The 23,826-nt window shown below is 39.2% G+C and overlaps 1 protein-coding gene across 3 annotated transcripts in view; it reads left to right on the top strand.

Annotated features, from left to right (window-relative positions):
• RALGAPA1 (Ral GTPase activating protein catalytic subunit alpha 1) overlaps positions 1-23,826 on the top strand; it is a 245,702-nt gene that overhangs the window by 99,266 nt on the left and 122,610 nt on the right. For 2 of the 3 annotated variants that reach the window (XM_050954010.1, XM_050954011.1), the window contains 5 exons: positions 9,556-9,723; positions 13,011-13,135; positions 16,850-17,066; positions 19,375-19,551; positions 23,574-23,726. In XM_050954010.1, the coding sequence (XP_050809967.1) occupies positions 9,556-9,723; positions 13,011-13,135; positions 16,850-17,066; positions 19,375-19,551; positions 23,574-23,726 (840 nt within the window). Of the gene's footprint in view, positions 1-9,555; positions 11,092-13,010; positions 13,136-16,849; positions 17,067-19,374; positions 19,552-23,573; positions 23,727-23,826 lie in introns of all 3 variants that reach the window. The other variant, XM_050954009.1, reaches the window with a different exon arrangement.

The raw sequence follows: 23,826 nt of genomic DNA, 5'->3' as shown, positions 1-23,826 counted from the left end.
GGAAATGCTCATTCAGGAAAAAGGTTCCTTCTGCATCTGGGAGCCATAGACTCCTCAATAACAAGGGAAGGGTTCTATTCAAGATACTTCCTGATTTCTCTTCCCCCCAACCCCAAAAAAGGGAGAATGGAAACCTATCCTAGATCTATGATGACTCACTATCTACATTCAAGCAGTACGTTTCAGAATGGGAAAGTTAGTATCAACAATTCTCTCATTAAACAAAGGAGATTGGTTCACGGTTCTCAACATGAGATCCCTATTTTTATATAGATATCCATCCGGTATACAAGAAAGTTCTCAGGGTCACTGAAGGTCCAAAACACTACCCCTACAAGGTGCTTCTTTTGGATTTCCTACGATCCCAAGCGTGTTTACAAAGGTGATGTTAGTCATGGCAGCTCACCTCCAACACAACAGAATTTCTCTTTCCATACCTCGATGATTGGCTGTTGACAAGGAGATCTCATCAAGAGGTCCATTCAGCAACAACAGCTCTAATCAAGCTGCTGCGATCACTGGGCATCTGTGTAAACAAAGAGAAATCCATGTTGGGATAAGTCTACACTACGGGATTATTCCGATTTTACCTAAACTGGTTTTGTAAAACAGATTGTGTAAAATCGAGTGCACGCAGCCACACTAAGCACATTAATTCGGCGGTGTGCGTCCACGTACTGAGGCTAGCATCGATTTCTGGAGCGTTGCAATGTGGGTAGCTATCCCATAGTTCCCGCAGTCTCCCCCGCCCCTTGGAATTCTGGGTTGAGATCCCAATGCATGATGGTGCAAAAACAATGTCGCGGGTGATTCTGGGTAGATGTCATCACTCATTCCTTCTTCCATGAAAGCAACGGCAGACAATCATTTTGTGCCCTTTTTCCCTGAATTGCCCTGGCAGACACCATAGCATGGCAACCATGGAGCCCGTTTTGCCTTTTGTCACTGTCACCGTATGTGTACTGGATGCCGCTGACAGAGGCAGTACTGCAGTGCTACACAGTAGCATTCATTTGCCATTGCAAGGTAGCAGAGACAGTTACCAGTTGTTCTGTACCATCTGCTGTGCCATTGTAAATTGGCAATGAGATTTCGGTTACCAGTCGTTCTGTACCGTCTGCTGCTGTCATGGGTGCTCCTGGCTGGCCTCCGCTGAGGTCGGCCGGGGGCGCAAAGACAAAAATGGGAATGACTCCCTGAGTCAATCCCTCCTTTATGGTTTATCTAAAAATAGTCAGTCCTGCCTAGAATATGGGGCAAGTGTACTAGAGAACCAGTGTATCAGAGAACCAGAGAGCACAGCCGCTCTGTGTCAAATCCCGCAGAAATTATTAGCTGCATGCCATTCATGGGGGGTGCCCCTGAAACAACCCCTCCCGTTGCTTCCCTCCTCCCCAACCTTCCTGGGCTACCATGGCAGTATCCCCCCATTTGTGTGATGAAGTAATAAAGAATGCAGGAATAAGAAACACTGAGTTTTTAGTGAGATAAAATGAGGCGGGGGGGGGCAGCCTCCAGCTGCTATGATAGTCCAGACAGTACAGTATCTTTTCTTTACACAGGAAAGGGAGGGGGCTGGTGGAGCTCAGCCCCCAGTTGCTATGATGAGGACCGTTACCAGCCGTTCTGTACCATCTACCAGGAATGACTGGGAGTCATTCCTATTTTTACCCAGGCGCCCCCGGCCGACCTCACCTGAGACCAGCCAGGAGCACTCACAGGATAATGACAGCTATCAGTCCTTTTGTACGGTATCGTCTGCCACCGGGAAGGGGAGGGGAGAGGAGAGGATGCTGCTATTCATTGCCGCAGCACCACATCTACTAGCAGCATGCAGTAGACATAGGTTGACATATAAAAAAGTCAAGAAATTATTTTTTTCCCTTTTCTTTCATGGGGGGGGGGAGGGGTGGTAAATTGACGACATATACCCTGAACAACCCGGGAAAATGTTTTTGACCCTTCAGGCATTGGGAGCTCAGCCAAGAATGCAAATGCTTTTCGAAGACTGCGGGGACTGTGGGATAGCTGGAGTCCTCAGTACCCCCTCCCTCCCTCCATGAGCATCCATTTGATCCTTTGGCTTTCCGTTACGCTTGTCGCACAGCACTGTGCTGTGGACTCTGTATCGTAGCCTGGAGATTTTTTCAAATGCTTTCTCATTTCGTTTTCTGTAACGGAGCTGTGATAGAACAGATTTGTCTCCCCATACAGCAATCAGATCCAGTATCTCCCATATGGTCCATGCTGGAGCTCTTTTTGGATTTGGGACTGCATCACCACCCGTGCTGATCAGAGCTCCACGCTGGGCAAACAGGAAATTAAATTCAAAAGTTGCGGGGCTTTTCCTGTCTACCTGGCCAGTGCATCCGAGTTCGGATTGCTGTCCAGAGTGGTCACAATGGTGCACTGTGGGATACCGCCTGGAGGCCAATACCGTCGATTTGTGGCCACACTAACCTTAATCCGATATGGTAATACCGATTTCAGCGCTACTCCTCTCGTCGGGGCGAAGTACAGAAACCGATTTAAAGAGCCCTTTATATCGATATAAAGGGCCTCGTGTGGATGGGTTCAGTGATAAATCGGTTTAACGCTGCCAAAATCAGTTTATACTTGTAGTGTAGACCAGGCCTTGGTCTCCACATAAATGATAGAACTTTATCAGAGCATCACTGAACTCAATCACAGTCAGGTCATAACTCCCAAAGGACAGACTCCTGATCATGAAGGCACTAGTCACAAAGCTTCAAGCCAGTCCATACCCATTTGTTGGGTCATGTCTTACTCTCTTAGGCCACTTGGCTGCCTGCACATATGTAATACTGTTTTCAAGGCTTCAACTTTGCAGCCTATAAGTCTGGCTCAAGATAGTATATGTCCCAAGCAGAGACAGCATGGAAAAACAGGAATCTATCCCTCAGAGAGTATATGAGACTCACTAAATTGGTGGAAAAACAGTTACCAACTGTTTGTATGGGACTCCTATTCATTCCCCCTCCACATGAGAAAATACTCATCACAGAACCTGCTTATTGAGATGGGGCACTCATCTAGGTGAACATACAGCATGCATGAGACATATTGACTTTACAGTTTGGAATTGCAAGCAGTTCTCGGAGCTTGCGAAAGGTTTCTTCCATACATAAAAACAGGACATGTTCAAGTACAGTCAAACAATATAATGACCGTTTTCTATATCGACAAGCAAGGGGGCATGAAATCCAACCTAGCCATCAATTTGTATAGCAGTCATCAGCCTGTAAAACTGGTGAATCAGTCACATCATTCTATCAGCAGTGCACCTTTCAGGGATCTACAGTATTCTTGTAGACAGCTCAGCAGATTCCTATCTGGGGATCAAGAATTGGAACTACAGAATGGTTTGGTTCAATCAACATTTCAGCAATGCGGACACTGACATCTGACTTGTTTACAATTCAGGACAACACAAAATGTACCTATTGCTTTAGTGTCATCCTGAGTAAAGACCCCAAAGGGAAGACATTTCTACTGCATCAGGGCAGCTGATGTACTGCTCTCCACCCGTCCCACTCTTATTATGAGCACTGAGAAAGATGAAGCATGACAGAGCATTGGTGGTCATGATTGCTCCCAAATAGCCCAGACATTTCTGGTTTCTCTGCATTCTTCAGATGTCAGCTCAACCACATGTTAGTCTTTTTCTCCAGGCTTCCCTTGCCCAAATACCTGAGCACAGAGTGGAGGAGCAATCAGGGCCTGATCTTGCTGTCCACCATGCCTTACTTATACATGATAGATGGTGAGACTGGCTAAATTGGCTGTGACCGCTCCTCTGCCCACTTGTTCACAAGGTTGCATATTAGAATGCTAGTAATCTATTTATCAAAACTGGCTTTCAGCACCACTGGACTTTGAGCTTAAGATTTTCAAAGGACTCTAAGGGAATTGGATGCCAATCCTATTAATATTGTGTTGGAGTTAGCCACCCAACTCACTTCAAGTCCTTTGAAAATCCACACTTAGGGAAAAAAGGTTGTTGAACACCAGCCATCATTCACTAGTTAAGAAGGCTCATAAGAGAGAAATTCATCCAAAACCTTCACTGTATGTGCACTGTAATGCACTAGCTTTCAGAAGGAAAATAACTAGCTCCAATTCAGCCTCTGAGATCTCACTTTTTCTGGTGGGGGAAAAGTGACATTTCTCCTTGAAAGTCAATCAGCTGACTAACACACTTGTGGCAAAAATAATAATCTGTATAATACATATAGGACATTTTTACTATGGCTGCAATTGAATACAAGTCTATCATTTCTTCACCTTTCGGACGCTTCAAAATTGTGCTATAGCTCTGTGAATAGAATAGCAGTAAACTTTCCAAATTTAATCCACAAAATAAAAATGAGGATTTGCAAATTGATCCATGTAGTTAAAAATACGATTAGTACAGTCTGCTTTCTTTGGAGGCATATCTGCAGTCTTTTATCAAGGAACATTTTTTAATTAGAATCTTTTAAAAATAATTATATATGGGTCCATAACTATTTGGGACACTCTGTGATAACTAAAACATACAGGACACTTTTGAGAAGGGAGAGTGAGGCAATGGAACTGATGAAGCAAAGGAAGAAAAGATTCCTGGAAGAAATGGATTTGAAGGTGTTGGGCAGAGAGCAGGCTTACTGAACAGGAAGTGGGAATTTTTTCCAAGCATTGGGATGAAGAGGCAAAGGAAGCAATAAATTGAGAGAATAGGGAGGAGCCAGAGTGGGATACTTAATATTGTGCCTTTACAGCTTTCCTCCAAGTTGAGTGCAAAACTCTGATGAAACAGTATGATGGCTAAGAATTGAAATGTAGACAAATCTATTTTTATAATGTCCCATAATTCAACCATATTTCTGCAAATGTTTTGTATTTTCTTACATATCATACAGTCAGTCCTAGAAATCTTCAGAATGAAAATATTTGTCTTTAAGAGCTCTAAGATGATAGATGAGAGCCAAAAAATCTGCTGCTTTCTCTCCACCCTCTGAACAAGCCTTCCCTGACTTCTATGACCCTTCTGCAGATATTAAAGCAGAACCCCTCCCCATAAATTATGTGGAGAATCTCCTGCTGTTTGCCATTTGATCTCAGAGCATGGATCCACTTCTTGGCTATGTGCCTGTTCTGTCATGCTCCCCAGCAGCTGCTATGAAGTTGTCTGCTTGTCCTGTCTCTCAACATAAAGGAATGGATGGGCCCAGCATATGGAGATAGGGAGGTTAGAGGAAGAAGAGATGTGATTGGGTTGGATTGGTGCATCTAAGAGCCCTGAGTTGCAGCCTTTCCTTCCTTTGCATAACTACAGACTCTCCCTGTCCTGCAACAACCCCCTCAGAATCTTAGGAATGGATCAATCCTGAAGAGTTAAACCTGTATTTTTGCATGTTTTTGACACCACTTGATTCAAAACCCAAGTAGGTGTTTCTGCAATGCAATTGATAAGAAATGTGTGCACGCTTCCTCCCACTCCCCGAATAAATAGTGTCCAAAATTAAATTTATGCCAATATGCAACAAGGATGAATTACAGTTGCTGAGGATACCATAATGTTCTATGATTCTGTGTTCAGAAATACAAGATTAGGGTTGGAACAGACCTCAGGATGTCATCTAGTTCAACCCCCTGCTCAAAACAGGACCAACCCTGCTCAGCGGGTAATGATCAATGTCTCCATGTCTAGTTGGCAGCCAATATCAAGTGGAGTGCCCCAACGGTCGGTCCTGGGGCTGGTTTTGTTCAATATCTTCATTAATGATCTGGAGGATAGCGTGGACTGCACTCTCAGCGAGTTTGCAGATGACACTAAACTGGGATGCGTGGTAGATACGCTGGAGGGTAGGGATATGATACAGAGGGACCTAGACAGAGTAAAGGATAGGGCCAAAAGAAACCTGATGAGGTTCAGCAAGGACAAGTGCTGAGTCCTGCACTTAGGATAGAAGAATCAAATGCACTGCCACAGACTAGGGACCGAATGGCTAGGCAGCAGTTCTGCAGAAAAGGACCTAGCGCTTACAGTGGACGAGAAACTGGATATGAATCAACAGTGTGCCCTTGTTGCCAAGAAGGCTAACAGCATTTTAGGCTGTATAAGTAGGAGCATTGCCAGCAGATTGAGGGATGTGATCATTCCCCTTTATTCAACATTGATGAGGCTTCATCTGGAGTACTGTTTCCAGTTTTGTGCCCCACGCTACAAGGATGTGGAAAAATTGGAAAGAGTCCAGTGGAAGGCAACAAAAATGATTAGGGAGCTGGAACACATGACTTATGAGGAGAGGCTGAGGGAACTGGGATTATTTAGTCTGCGAAAGAGATGAATGAGGGGCAATTTGATAGCTGCTTTCAACTATCTGAAAGGGAGTTCCAAAGAGGATGGATCTAGACTGTTCTCAGTGGTACCAGATGACAGAACAAGGGGTAATGGTCTCAAGTTTGCAGTGGAGGAGGTTTAGGTTGGATATTAGGACAAGCTTTTTCACTGGGAGGGTGGTGAAGCTCTGGAATGGGTTACCTAGGGAGGTGGTAGAATCTCCATCCTTAGAGGTTCTTAAGGTCCGGCTTGACAAAGCCCTGGCTGGGATGATTTAGTTGGGAATTTGTCCTCCTTTGAGCAGGGGGTTGGGCTAGATGACCTCCTGAGGTCCCTTCCAACCCTGATATTCTATTATTCTAACCCCAAATAAATCATCCTAGCCAGGGCTTTGTCAAGCCGGGCCTTAAATACCTCTAAGGATGGAGATTCTACCACCTCCCTAGGTAGCCCATTCCAGTGTTTCACCACCCTCTTAGTGAAATAGTTTTTCCTAATATCCAACCTAGACCTCCCCCACTGCAACTTGAGACCATTGCTTCATCTTAATGAAGTGTTAACTCAGGTACTCAAAAATTTTGATAATTTTATTATCATTAACTAATGCACTGCTAATCAAAGTGGGGAAGAAAGAAGTAAGGTGATCATATTATGAACAACTGCACTCTGCTGAGGTATCTCATATTAGTCACTCAAGTGGGTGCAACTTATTTTGTGGACAGAGCAGAGCTTGGATGAGTACCAATACCACCTTCTTCTAATTTGCCTCCTGCTTGTCCTTATTAATTGCCTAATCCAAAATCCATTGAAGTCATTGAAGATGCCGATTGACATCAGTGGGCTCTAGATCAGGCCCAAAGTATTAAGCTCATGATAAACTTGTTTAAAATTTTTTTTATCACAACCACACCCTCTTCCCCTCCCCTCAAAATTACTTTTAGCATGAACATATCTACTTTCTTTTTCCAGCACCACCCCACAAATGGATACATTCATATAACTCAGAAATGGGTATATGAAAGTGTACCTGACTTCTCCAAAATATTCACCTTTGGTTGAATAACAAACAAGAAATTTCAGCTCAAAGGTTAAATTGCTCTGCATACAAGCTCCTTAAACGGGAGGTTTGTAAGGTAACTTCAGTTTCAGTCTTAATTAAATGTTGCTGTCATTGTTTTAGGTGACTGTGAACTAGTAATTCAGAAAATTTTGAAGTGAAGTCAGCCTACTTTCTTTAACATAGGATGGTTAATCTTGCAGTAACATGTCAGAGTCTCTCTTGTTAAATTTTGAGGTGGAATATATCCTGGTTTTAAATACACCTTTGCAATCCTGGACCTTAATTAATTAATTTAATTTTAATAATTCCTCCATTTTTATGATCAAGTAACCTTGATGGTTAATAATGGTTCTGGCTTTTAAAAAGAATCTGCATTTAAAAAAGCATAACCAGGAAGTGAGTGATTCTAACAAAAACAAGGCAGATTTTTTATAATAAAACTATTATACATTCCATTACAAATACTGCTTCGAATAGCTATAAATTCCTATCAGGAAACGGATACTATTTGAGCATCCGTAACAGCCATTTGCTGTTATCCATTTTTCTGTATCCCACATCACTGATTTGATACTATACAGTGTAATGTTAGGGTTTCCATTAGCATTTTAGGAAATTTGAGGGATGATATAGTTTCTCAATTCAGTGGATTATGTGAAATGGACTGGTGTGATCTCTGCCCATTTGCCGGGGGATATGCATTGGGCCTGCGGAAGCCCTGCATTCAGTTAGTACTAACTTTCACTTGTATTAGCAGCCTAAGCAGATGGGCCAAGAACTAATAATTGAATGGGTATAGAGTGCTTTCTCCTTTCACCCATAAAGATGGTTTTTCTTTTATACTGGTTAACTGTATTAACTGTTCTGTGGATGTAAGATTTCAGTTTCTAGGGACTTGTCTACATTACCTGCTGGATCGACAGGCAGCGATCAATCCAGTGGAGGTCGATTTATCGTGTCTAGTCTAGACGCGATAAATTGACCGAGCGCTCTCCCGTCAACACTGGTACTCCACCGGGGTGAGAGACGCAGGCGGAGTTGACGGGAGAGCATCAGCTGTTGACTTCACTGCAGTAAGTAGATCTAAGTATGTCGACTTCAGCTACATTGGTCACGTAGCTGAAGTTGTGTAACTTAGATCGATTTGCCCCCACCCTACTCCCCCAGTGTAGACCAGGCTTAGGGCTTTAAAGTTCATGAGTTATCAAACCTAAATTTACTTGACTAAAACTGTTTGGTGGTGGTGTGGTTTTTTTGTTTGTTTGTTTGTTTGTTTGTTTTTGGTGTGTGGTTTTGGGGGAGAGGGAGTAGGTATGGGGTTTTTTTTGAGAGAAGTTAATTTGTTGTCTATTGCTCTGGTCCCAGTCCTGGTCTGTTTTTTGGCTTCCCAACATGAGATCTTTTAACAGTTAGTGTGATAATATCTGTTACCTGTGTATCAGTTATCCCTTTAGTTTTGCATTCTTGAAGACTAGAAATATGTAGAAAAATATCCTTTTAACAATAAAGAATTAAGTTAACTTGTACTTCGTTTGCACATGTGTGTCCCAGAGGCCCAAACTCCTCCACATCTTCTCTTTTTAAAATGTAAGCCTTCATGTATGCATTATGTGTTAGATTAAAAAAATAAATTACTGGAGACTGATAAATATTAGGTGTCACCCATGTGTACTGAACATTCTCATATTTCCAGATAACTGCCATGTTCTCCTCTTGAATTATGTATTTCTCAAGAGTTTAAATCCATGGAGAGTTCTGCTGTTGAGATATTACAAGTACCATTTTTTTCTCTCTTGAACATTTAGTAAAAATAATTTTGCTTGAATTATTTAATTTATTGGCACAGCTCTAGCTTTAACTATACTTCCAAATGTTCCATGATCTCACTGTCCATTTCCATGCATGTTAATGTTTAAGCTGTGTTCTGATGGTCTAACTCATTTATATCATATTCTGTATGGCTATTGTGTATGTATTTTTAACAACATTTAATATTAGATAAAATATCTTTGTACTTAAGAAACAAGGCTCTGCACTCTTCTGGTGTGCTTTTTTTTTTTTTTAAAGCATATCATTAGGATATAGCAGTGAAGAATAATAATCTTCATAGACTTACCTTGTGCACATTACCTATAATTTTTTTCTACAGACATTGATGATACTCAAATTCTTCCACGTCCATCTCGAGTCAGACATTTTTCACAGAGCGAGGACACTCCAAGCGAAGTTTTTGGTGCACTGAATGAGGAACAGCCACTGCCAAGAAGTAGCAGCACATCTGACATCCTGGAACCATTCACAGTTGAACGAGCCAAAGGTGCAGTTCCTGTCATTGACAGTTCATCCCATCATGCGCCAAGCTTACAGAGTTCCACTGAGACCTCTTCAATATATAGATCCACTGAAAGTCATATTACTGATACGAATAGCAGAGAGTCCTCCTTGGAAGTTGGGGATAGTATTTATGACCATCTCTGTCATTTGATAGGGCCAGTAGATCTTGCAAATACATCTTTTGAACAAAGCCAGTATGTTGACCTTGAAGGTGAAGATGATCTTCTTTCCTCTCTGAGAGAATATCTTAAGGAAAAAGAAGAACCTTGCAGTCACTATGAGATAGATAAATTTGAGGCTTCTCCTCCTGAAATCATTACAACAGAAAATAGAAATGATAGTTCACCACTGGATGAATTAGAATATAGAGATCAGACTGTTAAATATGCAAGTAGCAACACTGTGGCCGAAAGAGCTGAACATGTAGAACAAAACCAAAGTGGCTTTATAAGTAATATTGCACCTACCCAGGTAGACAGTTTTACAAGAAATCAAGCTATCGATAAAGCCAAACAATTAAATATTGATAAACAAAATGAAAGCTGCTTTGAGCATGAATCAAGTAGCCCTGATAAGAAAGAAAGGAAGAGATACCTGTACAGACAAACAGCCACTGAAGTTGATGTAGATGTAGCTGTGGAAGTAGCTTTAGCTGAAAAGCCTAGAAGTGCCCAGTTTAATGAAAAAATAACTGACACACGTGTTATGCATGCAAAGAAAGTTCTACCTAAAGCACCAGTTAACCCTGGAATGCCTCACGCTACAGGCAAACTTTTACCAACTAAAAGGAGTATATCTGAAACAGTAACCCATAAGGCCAAAATCATGAAAATAACTACTAAGAAACGAAATAGTGTTCATGTTACTTTTAGACCATCTACTGAGTCTGTTCAATTTTATAACCCTCTAGAAAACAGAGAGGCCCCCTGGAAGGCAAGACTTCGTAAACTCGGTGGCTTCAGTAGTGGTAGCGGTAGTAGCAACACAAGCACTAGCTCATCTGCTGTCTTGGAGCTAGTCAGACCAGGAGTATATAGACCTCTAGATGCAGCCAATACAGCTTCAATTAGTAGTAAACAGACTAAGGAATCCACAGAAGCTCAAACACCCATGTTGCAGAAAGAAGGTATTGCAGCTAATCAGTTGCATAATCGGAGTGCACCTAGGTCATCAGGTCAGGAGTCAGGACCACAGCAGGGCTCCCTGGGTGGTGTTTATAAAACTGTTGTACATGCTCTTTCGAAGCCGAAGGCAAATGTTTCCCCACAGAGGCAGAACAGAATACCAGCAGAGGCTCCACTGAGGGATCTGTACAGTCATGTAATGGGCTATTTTGGAAGGAAAGCTGCAGGTGAGCACTAACAGTGTGCACAGTGCAAAAGGAGAAAGGCAGCACCAGTTTGGCTTAATGCAACTGAAGCAAGCTCTTATAAGCAATCGAAAGGCTTTGGGATGATCACTGCTTTCCCTGTTTGGTTATGCATGCGCCTTTAGCCAGCTGAAATTTTCCCCAGCATAAGTTATGTTTACATACTTTAAATTACTAATTTCCCTTTTAAAGATACTTAGTTGAACCTCTTTGCTGCTGAAGACCATCAAGTTAGGGAAGAGGAAGAGACAGTAAATGACCTACCAAGGGATCAAATGCAAGTCTCCCTGCATCATAGCCTACACTAGAGGGCTTTGAAATTCAGCCTACTATGTGGCTTTCAGATTTTTTTTTAATTTTTAGTGGAATAGTAAGTCCTGGTACCTATTGTTTGTCTGGTAAAAAGACTCGGCTATCAGCTAAAATTGCTAGTTCATTTAGTATGTTTTCTTCCTCCTCCTCCTTCTCTCCTCCAAAACAAAAAATTCTCCAAAAATTAGGCTTTGAAGTTGAGACTTGGCTTTTAATCAGTTATGTAACACATACAAAATATTTTTAACATTAAGTAAATCAGAAATTTCCTCTTATTTGGATGGCTTCATTAGAACAATCCAATGTGGCTTTCGTAATTTTTTGTTTGAACCATTTCAAAACATGCTTTAGGCCTTTCTGTATGCATTCACTGAAGTGGATGCAGTTACATCTTGGCAATCTCTATCATTGCTTTCTTTTTCTTTGGATCATGAATGTGCATAAAGGTCTCATGGTAGTCCTTCAGCTAAATATGGGACCTCTGTGGACTGATCAAACAGAACAAGGCTATTGTTCTAATATTCATCATCTTAGTTCACATCTTAAATAACCTTTAATGAACAATAAATTAACTTTCAGCAGTAAGGTAGGTTTTCCTTTTTTACACTGTTATGCTAGCATGATTAACAGAATGTTCTGTCATGCATCCTGCATTGAGATGTTAATGCCACCTGAGGGCAGTCTTTGTAGGCATAGCACAACAACAATCTAGGCAGTGGTATTAGTATCATACTATCTCAGAAAAAAGATTCTTTCTGTATCATTTGTTTTAACATATTTTATGTAGTTTCTCCAAGAGAAACTGTTTACATTTGCAAAAGTATTGAGACACACCTGTTTCAAAATATCATTTTTTTTGAAATTTTGATATTAAGGTCCTATATTAAATTTATATAATTTTCACTGTAGTCTCCTGAGGGATAATTGCAACCTTAAAGGCAAAAATGCTATAATTAGATGTAACATTCATAGTATAATTAAGGCAATGTAATTCTATATAATGTGGAAACTAAAAAAAGATAGAAATTAATTAATTGTTCATAAATCACTGACCATTTAAAGAGTTTTGAGTTTGTATTCCATGTTGCACCATACATTTTTATTACATAAGATTTTATTTGCAAGTATACTAACTGTATACAGTACTACATGGACATTTATCATATTTCTTTATCTAGTGTACTTTCTTCTCGAACATTGTTCCTCATTAGAAATAATAAAAATTCTTAGGATTTGTAAAAATTTTTATTTTTATTTATTTATTTATTTATTTGTTGTGATTTGAAGGAAGGGAGGAGGGATGTATGCTGTATCCTTAAAGCAAGCATTAACAACTTTGAGTAGTGCTTATCTGTAAGCTTTCTTGCTCTTTAAGGTTATATTGGAAATTGACTAACACCTGCTTAGTGGGGAGGAAAAAGGAGATTTACTAATACTTAAAACTGAATCTGCTCAAGAGGAGAAAACTCTTAAATGCATGTTTGGGAAGTAGTTTTTTTTAGTGACCTAGGTTTCTTGATTTGACTTGTTTTTTAAAATGTATTTTTAAAAGTATCCCTTACTATATATAGTCATTCATTTGCTTTTAGTCAATAGAGAGGACATGAGTCAAAAGCTGCACCCTCTTGCTAGCGATATTGGCAGTAGCAATGCAAATGTTCCTGACCTCATGGATGAGTTTATAGCTGAGAGACTCCGCAGTGGTAGTGCATTGGTAAGCTTTTATGACTTTTTTTTACATGTAAAAAAAAATATGCTGCAAATACATTTATAAAATTATTGCTCAAGTTACAGAAATATTTTATTCTGGATTTTAAGAACCAGAAATACATTATTTGAAAATTACTGCCCATTAGATTGTAAATCCTGTTTTTTAAGTCATGTTTCATGCATATTATGTCTCACACCCCATGACTTAAAAAACAGGATTTACAGTCTCATGAATGGGCAGTGACGTAATAGTCACACGCCATTTTATGCTAAAATTCTTCATTATTGATCCTGCAAACCATATAAGTCACTTCACACAAATGAGTATTCTCTTGTATCATCTCTTTTTGGGTTGAATGGCACTAATCCTGAGCATAGTTACTTATATGCATAAGTGTTTGCAGGATCAAAGCCTGAATGTGTGTATTAACATACACAGTGTGGCACTGTATATTGTTCTGTGAAGGTGTATTCACTGGCACGATCTAGAAAACTAAATATTTTTAAATGATGTGCCTTCACTTCTTTTCTTTTCTCTTCTGCGTATCAAGATATTTTTGTATCAATAGTTTTCTACTCTAGAGCCTGACTTTTTCACTCTTGCCGTATTTGATCAGGAATGCCATGTTTGAGATGTCCTTGTTCATAATCATGTAAGCAGTTCTGTATTACAAGCATTGGATTGAGTTATCATTGAATGATTATAAAGAGGCAGTTGATTGGAGAAGATAAATAATTTGTAAATTGGCAGCGATGGGAAAGGAAAAATATAAAAGTACTATTTATTGCAAGTTTTTCTGTCAACGAATAGACTGAATGGGAAGCAATTTAAATTTATTATTTCAAACTTAGCCACACAAAATTGGAGTGATCACTAGTCAGTAGGTGGTGGATATATCCAATGCCGTTCTAAGGTTTGGTCACATAAAGTTCTCAAAGAGTAGTTGCGCTCCTTAATAGCATGGGTTAAAGGAGGAACAATTTCCATGTTAAAAGCAACAAAGAGTCCTGTGGCACCTTATAGACTAACAGATCTATTGGAGCATAAGCTTTCGTGGGTGAATACCCACTTCGTCAGATGCACGTAATGGAAATTTCCAGAGGCAGGTATAAATAAGCAGGCCAGAATCAGTCTGGAGATAATGAGGTTAGTTCAGTCAGGGAGGATGAGGCCCTCTTCTAGCAGTTGAGGTGTGAACACCAAGGGAGGAGAAACTGCTTTTGTATTTGGCTAGCCATTCAGTCTTTTTTTAATCCTGAGCTGATGGTGTCAAATGAACTGAAGCTCAGCAGTTACTCTTTGAAGTCTGGTCCTGAAGTTTTTTTGCTGTAGGATGGCTGCCTTAAAATCTGCTATTGTGTGGCCAGGAAGGTTGAAGTGTTCTCCTACAAGTTTTTGTATATTGCCGTTCCTAATGTCTGACTGGTGTCTATCTTTTTATGTAGTCTGAACTGATTGTCTTCATATCTGATAAATGATAAATAAGTGGCAAGTGATTTGCCTTAAATGTCTGTCCAAATGCTGTTTGTTTCTCTTTCAAAGGTACATCCCATGTTTATCAGATTTTAACTGTTGGTGCACAATATATTGCATAGTCTCAATACAGCCTACAGCATGTATAGAACAAATTGCCAATCCTTTATCTTGTTGCCATGTTCCATTATTCAATTCCAAAACCATTGAATTTTTGGCCAATCTCTGTGTGTTTTTAAAGATGTCTTTTTTTTAATTACACCATTCAAAATCATTTGACTCAGATGTTACTTATGCTCCTCATTCTTAGAAAAGATCTGGTTCTTTCTCTATATGATTCAAAGTTGAACATCATGTGTTGTTACTAAGGAATGAATAACTTTCTGCTCATAAAATCAAATTAACCCTTACTTATAAAATGGAAAATGTTAACTGAATTATATCAAAGTTATACTCATTCTATGGTTTTGGTAAATCAGTTTACTCCAACAAAAACAGAAATAGACACAAAGGGCAGATGAGTGAGGAAGAGGGAAGAACTTCCTTTTATAAGTAGGTGATCACACATGTTGACTGTGCCTGTTATCAATTCAGGCAGGAAACATGGCTCTTACCTCAGTGTTGTAGAAAGTTGTGGTCCCTGCTGAGGTCAGCTGGAATAAGGAACTGAGATCCAGTTGCTGGATGGAATTCCCCCTTGATCTTGTGGCAGATTTGTAAAGGGAATATCAGGCAAGGTCCAAATTGTTAGCCCAACAAGTGCTAACTTGTTAGATCCATAGACTCATAGAATATTAGGGTTGGAAGAGACCTCAGGTCATCTAGTTCAACCTCCTGCTCAAAGCAGGACCCATCCGAATTAAATCATCCCAGCCAAGGCTTTGTCCAGCCGGGCCTTAAAAACCGATTCCAGTGCTTCACCACCCTCCTAGTGAAATAGTTTTTTCCTAATATCCGACCTAGACCACCACCACTGCAACTTGAGACCATTGCTCCTTGTTCTGTCATCTGCCACCTCTGAGAACAGCCTAGCTCCATCCTCGTTGGAACCCCCCTCCAGGTAGTTGACAATCCTAGAAACATCAAACTTATGTCATGAAAACTATAGCAACTTGGTGAAACCTGTAATTAAGATCAGATAATAGGGAAAGGACAAAGGAAAGAACAGATCAGGTCTAGTGTTTAAAAAACAAAAAAATCCTTTCACCGGTTACCTTTAGTCTCTTAACTTTTAGTTCATAGAAAAGTTCAGGATGTTTCATAAAAAAGCTTTTCCAGATTTTTTCAGTTCTCCATCCTCACCCAAATAGTCCTAACTTGTTAAAAGGGCAATTGTGAGAGTCCAGGAACACACACACAAGGTTTCAAACACTTCAGTCTTTTCTGGATAAGGAAGGATCTGTAGGTTCCATCGTCACAATACATTGAAAAGGTATTCGAGTGAATACCGTGTATTATGTTTAGTGTCTAGGGAATTAAGATATACATAACATTTGACTCTTGGTGCATACTGAGATTCTGCTTTCAGTTTTGTAGGCTGCAAGTCAAAATTTGTCAAGATTGTTTTATGGAGTTTTTTCTCACAAATACTGAATGAAAGCTAGGGTTGAAAAATTTGTTTTAGTATTTTGGTGATAATTTTCAAAATATTCTCTCTCCATATTATCTGCATCTCTAGTTTTAGCAAATATGTTTCACATATTGGCCTCATTGCCAGTCTTTTGAACTGCATGCACATTTGTTTGTTCTCTTTTTTTGGTGTGCAAAAAGCCCAATGGACAGGTGTGGGTAAGGGATTTGTGTGCATAATATTATATGCATGTGCAAGTTCTACATTTATTACTGGCTCATTGGATTTTTTGCACACACAACTTAGGCACATAAAAAGTTCACAAAATGTAGGCCCTAGATTTCTCTGCACTGAGCATTTTTTGATACAGCTTTAAATACTGGTAGAATGGGTTCAGTTATTTTTTAATATTACTTTTCAATTACTTTTGAATTATTTTAATAAAGGAGGTAATTTCTAATTAAAACATTGTAGCTTGTATACTTTCAGTAAACTAAAGTGCATTTTATAAAGAAAAAATACTTTTAAAAATGTCAATATAAATCATAATATCTATTGGTTATTTGTGAACTATTTCCCTGAATATTGACATTTGTAAATGTGTGGTAACTGCTTGCTGTGAATAAGGAAGCTTTATTAGATTGTAAAATACTTTATAATTCTTCAATTATTAGAATGTGACAAGAAGAGGGAGCAGTCCTGGCAGCCTGGAAGTTCCAAAAGACCTTCCTGATATATTGAACAAGCAGAGCCAAATGTACCCTATAGATGATCCAGGTGTGCCTTCTGAATGGACGTCTCCTGCCAGTGCTGGAAGCAGTGACCTCATCAGTTCAGATAGCCATTCTGACTCATTCAGTGCTTTCCAGTATGATGGCCGCAAATTTGAAAGCAAGTATATTTTTCCACTAGTAGTAACAGTTTTTATCTATGAGTATTAATTTCCATTTTTAAATAGGTTGTATACAGCTGTCTCATGAACAGGATTTTGTATGAACATCCCACTGATGTTATTAATAGCTTAGTTAGTGCAGTAATAGTTCTTGAAAGATGCAGTAATTCTTATTAAGATAGCTTTATTCACTATTTGTATTGTAGTAGAGCCCAAAGCAGAAATGTGGCCTTACTGTGTAATGCAGGGGTCAGCAACCTTTCAGAAGTGGTGTGCCGAGTCTTCATTTATTCTCTCTAACTTAAGGTTTCGTGTACTGGTAATGCATTTTAACATTTTTAGAAGGTCTCTTTGTAAAGTCTATAACATATAGCTAAACTATTGTTGTATGTAAAGTAAATAAGGTTTTAAAAATGTTAAAGAAGCTTCATTTAAAATTAAAATGCAGAGCTCCCCGGACCGGTGGCCAGGACCTGGGCAGTGTGAGTGCCATTGAAAATCAGTTCGCTTGCCGCTTTCGGCACCCGTGCCATAGGTTGCCTACCTCTGGTGTAATGTGTTGAACGACCCTCCTCCCCCTAAAACACCACACAACATACCTAGGAAGATATGGTCCCAATGCTGAGGAATGTCTTCATGCATTCATTTTGGAAGTCTTTTTTACTTCTCAAAACATCAGTTTAACTATAAAAAAGTAAGAACCTTTCTTAGTATAGCATTCTTTTAGACTATGTAGTTAGGAATAAGAACGAGGATTACTTCTAGCACCTTAGAGACTAATAAATTTATTTGGACATAAGCTTTCGTGGGCTAAACCCACTTCATCGGATGCATGCAGTGGAATAGTGAAGCAAAATACTACATGATAAAACACAGCTAATTTATTAAACCATTTGTCTTTTAATATTTTTTATTCATGCCACTCCCATTCTTGTTAATGGGGAGATGCTACAAGTGTCACTCAGGACTATCACGTCACACCTTGTACAACTGAGAAGTGATGGGTTTTCTTTGGAAAATCTATATAAAGTGTAGGAATTAATTATTCACTTTAGAAGTTAAATAACTACCAGTTAAAACCTGTGCTGTCTTACTGGTGTAATTTGTAAAGTGTAAAAAAGCCAAAAAATGGGTGAGAATTAAAAATTACAAAGAGAGATTGTGAATCTCAGTAATGGTTGAACCTGGTGATGTTCTAAACAAAGAGAGACCTCAGCCATGCTTGTAGCTGTTTCCATCACTTTACACTGACACAACAGACATTGTAGGCTTCAGAGTGACACTTGGAATGATAATCCTGGAATCTTATTATATAGCCTTAACGATAGCAGAGCGACAAAAGCTATGTTGGCTAAACTGATTTGAGCATGACATTTTGTCTTGTGTTACTTATAATTTTGAGATATACCTATCTCACAGAACTGGAAAGGACCCTGAAAGGTCATCGAGTCCAGCCCCCTGCATTCGCTAGCAGGACAAAGTGCTGATTTTGCCCCAGATCCCTAAGTGGCCCCCTCAAGGATTGAACTCACTACCCTGGGTTTAGCAGGCTATTGCTCAAACCACTGAGCTATCCCTTAGTATAATTGCAAAGCTGTTACATCTAAAACTCAGGATATAAAACAATCAATTTAGTGCTATTTGCAGAAAACTGTCATTTGCCATAATATTCTCAATTAAAGTTAATACTTAAATGTTTTCTTTTAGGCACCCTAGGGCTTGTTTACATGGAGACTTAGTGCTCAGCAAGCCAGGATGTAAATCTACATTGCTCTAGCATGCTGTATGGACCATTCTGTGATGGCCTAAAATTTCTGTAGTACTTCAGAGTGCACTGTGGAACTTTTAGTACACAGTAGCAGAATCCACATGGCCAGTTAGCACTCGGCAAACTGGTGTGGCATATATTCACACCCTGCTTTGCTGCACAGTGTCTCCATGTAGACAAGCCCTCAGTGTTGTTGAGGAGATTCCATAATTTGTGTGTTATATTATACCTACATGATGAGAATGAAGTAAAAATGTTTGACTTTGCCAACTAAATAGAATGCAGAATATGCAATAGCAGTGTGTTTTGCATAACTTGGTTTTGTGACTGAAACTGGAGAAGCATTTGAAATAGTAAATGGTTTCCTATTTAAATGTTGGTTTTGGAGTAATTTTGCTTGAGCAATTTATTGTTAACATAAAGGGGTATATACATTTTTACATGGACCATTTTGGGAGTGTCTTTGGTTGGCAATGTTCTTTAAGTTCGTGTTCGTCGACAATGGTTTAATTAACCACATAGCTCTTCCCTTACTGTAGATTTCAGTTTTGGCACTGATGCTGGGACACCAGCTTCCACTGAGATTGATGCAATTTCAGGACATCAGCAGAGTGCCGAGGAACAGGAAGTGGCTAGTCTAACTACACTCCACATTGATTCTGAAACAAGCAGTCTTAACCAGCAACAATTGTCTGCTGAAGCTGCAACTATTACTGGTAAAGTAGTTGTAAAAATAAGTAGATGTTAATTTCAAATATTTTCATTCATGCTGAAGAATACAGGTAGCAACTTTTGCAATTTAATATATTTTCTGTGTACAGTGATATTTGGAATTCAGGTATTGTGTTAATTGAAATCCTTATGAAAACTGAGTGAAATAACCTGACTAAGAAAAACTTTCCGTTGATTTACATGATCAGCAGATATTGACATAGAGTGCTAAGTATATGTTTAGTCTTCTCTGGAAAAACTGACAGATTTATCATGTGGAAAACTGTGAGTACATAATATACTGTATCTCATCAATGAAGTGTTACCAACTGTTGTTGTTGTTGTTTGTTGTTGTTACTAGAAAAACTAATCTTTTTTTATATAAATAACTCTTTAAAGTATTCTGGTATACAATACTTTTTCAGCTCAACTTACAGCTACATCATGGGATGCCTGAGACACTCCTGCCTCTTGCGTTCTCTCAGGGTGGTCTGTTATGGACCTTGATGCTTTTGATACATAAAACATCAACATGTGCTGTATACAATCCATGTACACTTGAATGTTGAGTTATTAGATTTTTCTCTTCTCCCCACCCTTTTTAACCTCTTGAGAACTAGATCGTGAGCTTAAAGTGAGCAGGTTCCCTTTTGTAGGAAAGAATCTTCTCCAAGGCGCATCCTGAGGAAGTGTCTGAGTTTATTAGGGCCAGGATTTATGGATTCCATAGCCAGTTTCACATCCCTTGTTCTCTAGCTGTTTTGTATATGCTGTGCCAGTTGCAAGCCAAGGATCAAACATGCTTGCTACTTAGAAGTTTCATCTTTGCGACAGAACATCTGTACCCTCGGCTGTGGGGGTCTATAACAAATCCAACTCCTGCATTTCGAGACATGTTGAAGACATCTCTATTTTTGGCAGATGAGCCATAGAAATACTCTATTTTCGTTTCCTGAAGCTGTCATTATACTCAGAGAAGCATGGTACTAGCTTCCTTAGACATTTTTTTCTTAATCCCCTCCATATTTATAAACTGTAGTGGCTTTGTTCAGTTGTACTCTTGCTGTCTTAATTCTTTCTTTGGCATGGAAGTGTTAAGAGGATTAATCTTACTGCCCCAATTTCCTTCAAATTGTTGACATTTTGGATATTATTAGCTAGCATTTTAGGGATCGTCAGTTTTTGTTTGGCAAAGGTATTTATTTTTGTTAATTTTTTAGCTCTGCTTTCCAGTTTCTAAGTGGGAAATTTTCTTGCTGGAGTGTTAACAGGAAATGAATGAGCAGCAAAGAATCCTGTGGCACCTTATAGACTAACAGATGTTTTGAAGCATGAGTTTTCATGGGTGAATACCCACTTCGTCAGATGCATGTAGTGGAAATTTCCAGGAGCAAGTGTGTGTATATATATGCAAGCAAGCTAGAGATAACGAGGTTAGCTCAATCAGGGAGGATGAGGCCCTGTTCTAGCAGTTGAGGTGTGAAAACCAAGGGAGGAGAAACTGCTTTTGTAGTTGGCTAGCCATTCACAGTCTTTGTTTAATCCTGAGCTGATGGTGTCAAATTTGCAGATGAGCTGAAGCTCAGCAGTTTCTCTTTGAAGTCTGCTCCTGAAGTTTTTTTGCTGCAGGATGGCCGCGTCAAGATCTGCTATAGTGTAGCCAGGGAGGTTGAAGTGTTCTCCTTCAGGTTTTTGTATATTGCCATTCCTAATATCTGATTTGTGTCCATTTATCCTTTTCCATAGAGACTCTCCTGTAGGAGAACACTTCAACCTCCCTGGCCACACTATAGCAGATCTTAAGGTGGCCATCCTGCAGCAAAAAAACTTCAGGAGCAGACTTCAAAGAGAAACTGCTGAGCTTCAGTTCATCTGCAAATTTGACACCATCAGCTCAGGGTTAAACAAAGACTATGAATGGCTTGCCAACTACAAAACCAGTTTCTCCTCCCTTGGTTTTCACACCTCAACTGCTAGAACAGGGCCTCATCCTTCCTAATTGAACTAACCTCGTTCTCTCTAGCTTGCTTGCATATATATACCTGCTCCTGGAAATTTCCACTACATGCATCTGACGAAGTGGGTATTCACCCACGAAAGCTCATGCTCCAAAACGTCTGTTAGTCTATAAGATGCCACAGGATTCTTTGCTGCTTTTACAGATCCAGACTAACATGGCTACCCCACTGATACTTGAGGAAATGAATGAGTTTGTCATTCACTGTTCATTCAGTAGCATCAGAGCAAAGTGATTCTGCAGTACTCGTTGTTAGAATTAGAGGCAACTGTGATGACGTATCCTTCAGTTTTCTCAAAAGAGCCCAATGGCTTATCAAATTCTGCATAATTAGTCTGCCCTTTCCTTTCCAACTCCTGTACAGAATTGTTTTGGTCACTATATCCTTCTATGTGGAGAGAGCAGAAAACAGAAATAAAAGTTTATTTTAATAGGTTTTAAATACAGTACTTGATGTACTCTCTTTCTCGTGCCTCCCTCACCCTAAAATAAGTATTTTCTGCTTCTCTGTGGAAAGTAATAAATGATGTCCTTTTGGAGAAGTCCTGGAGCTAATTAGCCTGAAATGTGCATTTTAAATAAGACCCGAGGAAAAGATGGAGAACAAGCAAACAGTAGCTAATAAAAATCCTTTACCTTTTAACTACCAGAGGGAAACAGTATGCTGTGTTGCAGAGAAGTGCTGAAAGGGGGAAAAGTACTTCCCTAGGATATATCTGTGGTGTTTTTCAGATTTTTTTTATTTGGTGTCCGCTTTTGTGAACTGCTACTATGTTTTTATTATAAAGGCCTTCACTATAATTCCATATTTAAGGTGGTGTTGAGTTTTTCACTTGAAGCAGGATAGAAATCCCTGTATTTCACATTTGAGCAATTTAATTTAGTTTCCTTATTTACCATAATTACTATTCAGACAACAATTTAATTTACGTTCAATGCTTTCTGGATATGATAAATCTAACTTTTAAAGAGAGAACAATCAATTAAAAATCATTGTTTTGCAAGTTAGCCTTAATAGCCTTTAGCTTTCTTTTCTTTTTTTTTTCTTGTTCTTGTAGCTAAATGAGTTACTTTTGGAACTTCACATACATACATGTTTATCCTGACACCTCAAATATAGGCTACATTTGTCTAAATTTTAAAAATCAGACGTTTCAGCCTTTTCATTGTAACAGTTTTGTTTTATGCTTAGGTAAGCCTGTGGTTAAATCACGTATCTCTCATGTTCTCTGCTACTTAACTAAGCTGCCTGAGCTCTGCTGCTTATGGGGATCTCCAGCCAGCTCCTGAATCAGAGGCAAGGTGAACTGTGAGGCCAGAGAAGCAGATCTGGAGAACAGAAACATGACCAACACCTGCTCTCCTTTCCCGGGCCTGTCAGTAGTGGAGACCTGACAAGGATACCAAGAAATAATAAAACATCAGGAGGTGTCTTTGCAGCATTGCTCCCCAGCACAGAATTTTACTTCCCTTGGTAGTTGAAGGAATAAGAATTTTCATTTAACTACAGCTTGCTTGTTCTTTGTATTTTCTCTGGCCTTATTTTTCACATTCAGGAATTTGGACACCAATTAAGTCATATGACTTAAGCATATATCTAAAATCTGTACCTATTCAGAAAAATATTCACTTCAGTGGGACTTAAACGTGTTCCTAAATACTCTTACTGAATTGGGATCTTGGTGAAAGAAGGTGGGAAGAAACTTAATTGGTTGAGAACACTGAAAGTATTGTCAGAGAAAATAAATACTGTAAAACAATTTGTACGTAATGTAGACATTTGCCAATTAATCCATGTACATGATTTGGTATCAGTTTATTGCTTGACTGATTACTTCTTTCACAGCACTATTCACATGGACACCTGCTTGTGGTGTATATAGTTTCTTGGCCAGATTTGATTATAAAAAGAACTCGGGTTTTTTTTAATGTTATGGTTAGAAAATTTTTCAGATGTTTGAAGAAATGGAAAAGATTTTTAAGGTAACTTTTAAAAAATTGCATTTACAGGCTCTGAAAGTGCTTCTCCAATCCAGTCTGCTCTTGGATCCCGATCACAGACACCTTCTCCTGCCACTCTGAATGCAGATCATATTGAGCAGAAGGATCTGCAGCTGGATGAGAAGCTCCACCACTCAGTTTTACAGACGCCAGATGACCTAGGTAATATCTGGAATAGAAAACTTTAAAATTCTTCTTTCTTTCTTTTTCAATGCAATATAGTTAATAGATAGTATTTGTTCAGTATGGAACAGTCTCATAC

This window comes from Gopherus flavomarginatus, chromosome 5, assembly GCF_025201925.1.
Source record: "Gopherus flavomarginatus isolate rGopFla2 chromosome 5, rGopFla2.mat.asm, whole genome shotgun sequence".
NCBI lineage: Eukaryota > Metazoa > Chordata > Testudines > Testudinidae > Gopherus > Gopherus flavomarginatus.
This window is presented reverse-complemented; position numbering and strand designations above follow the sequence as displayed.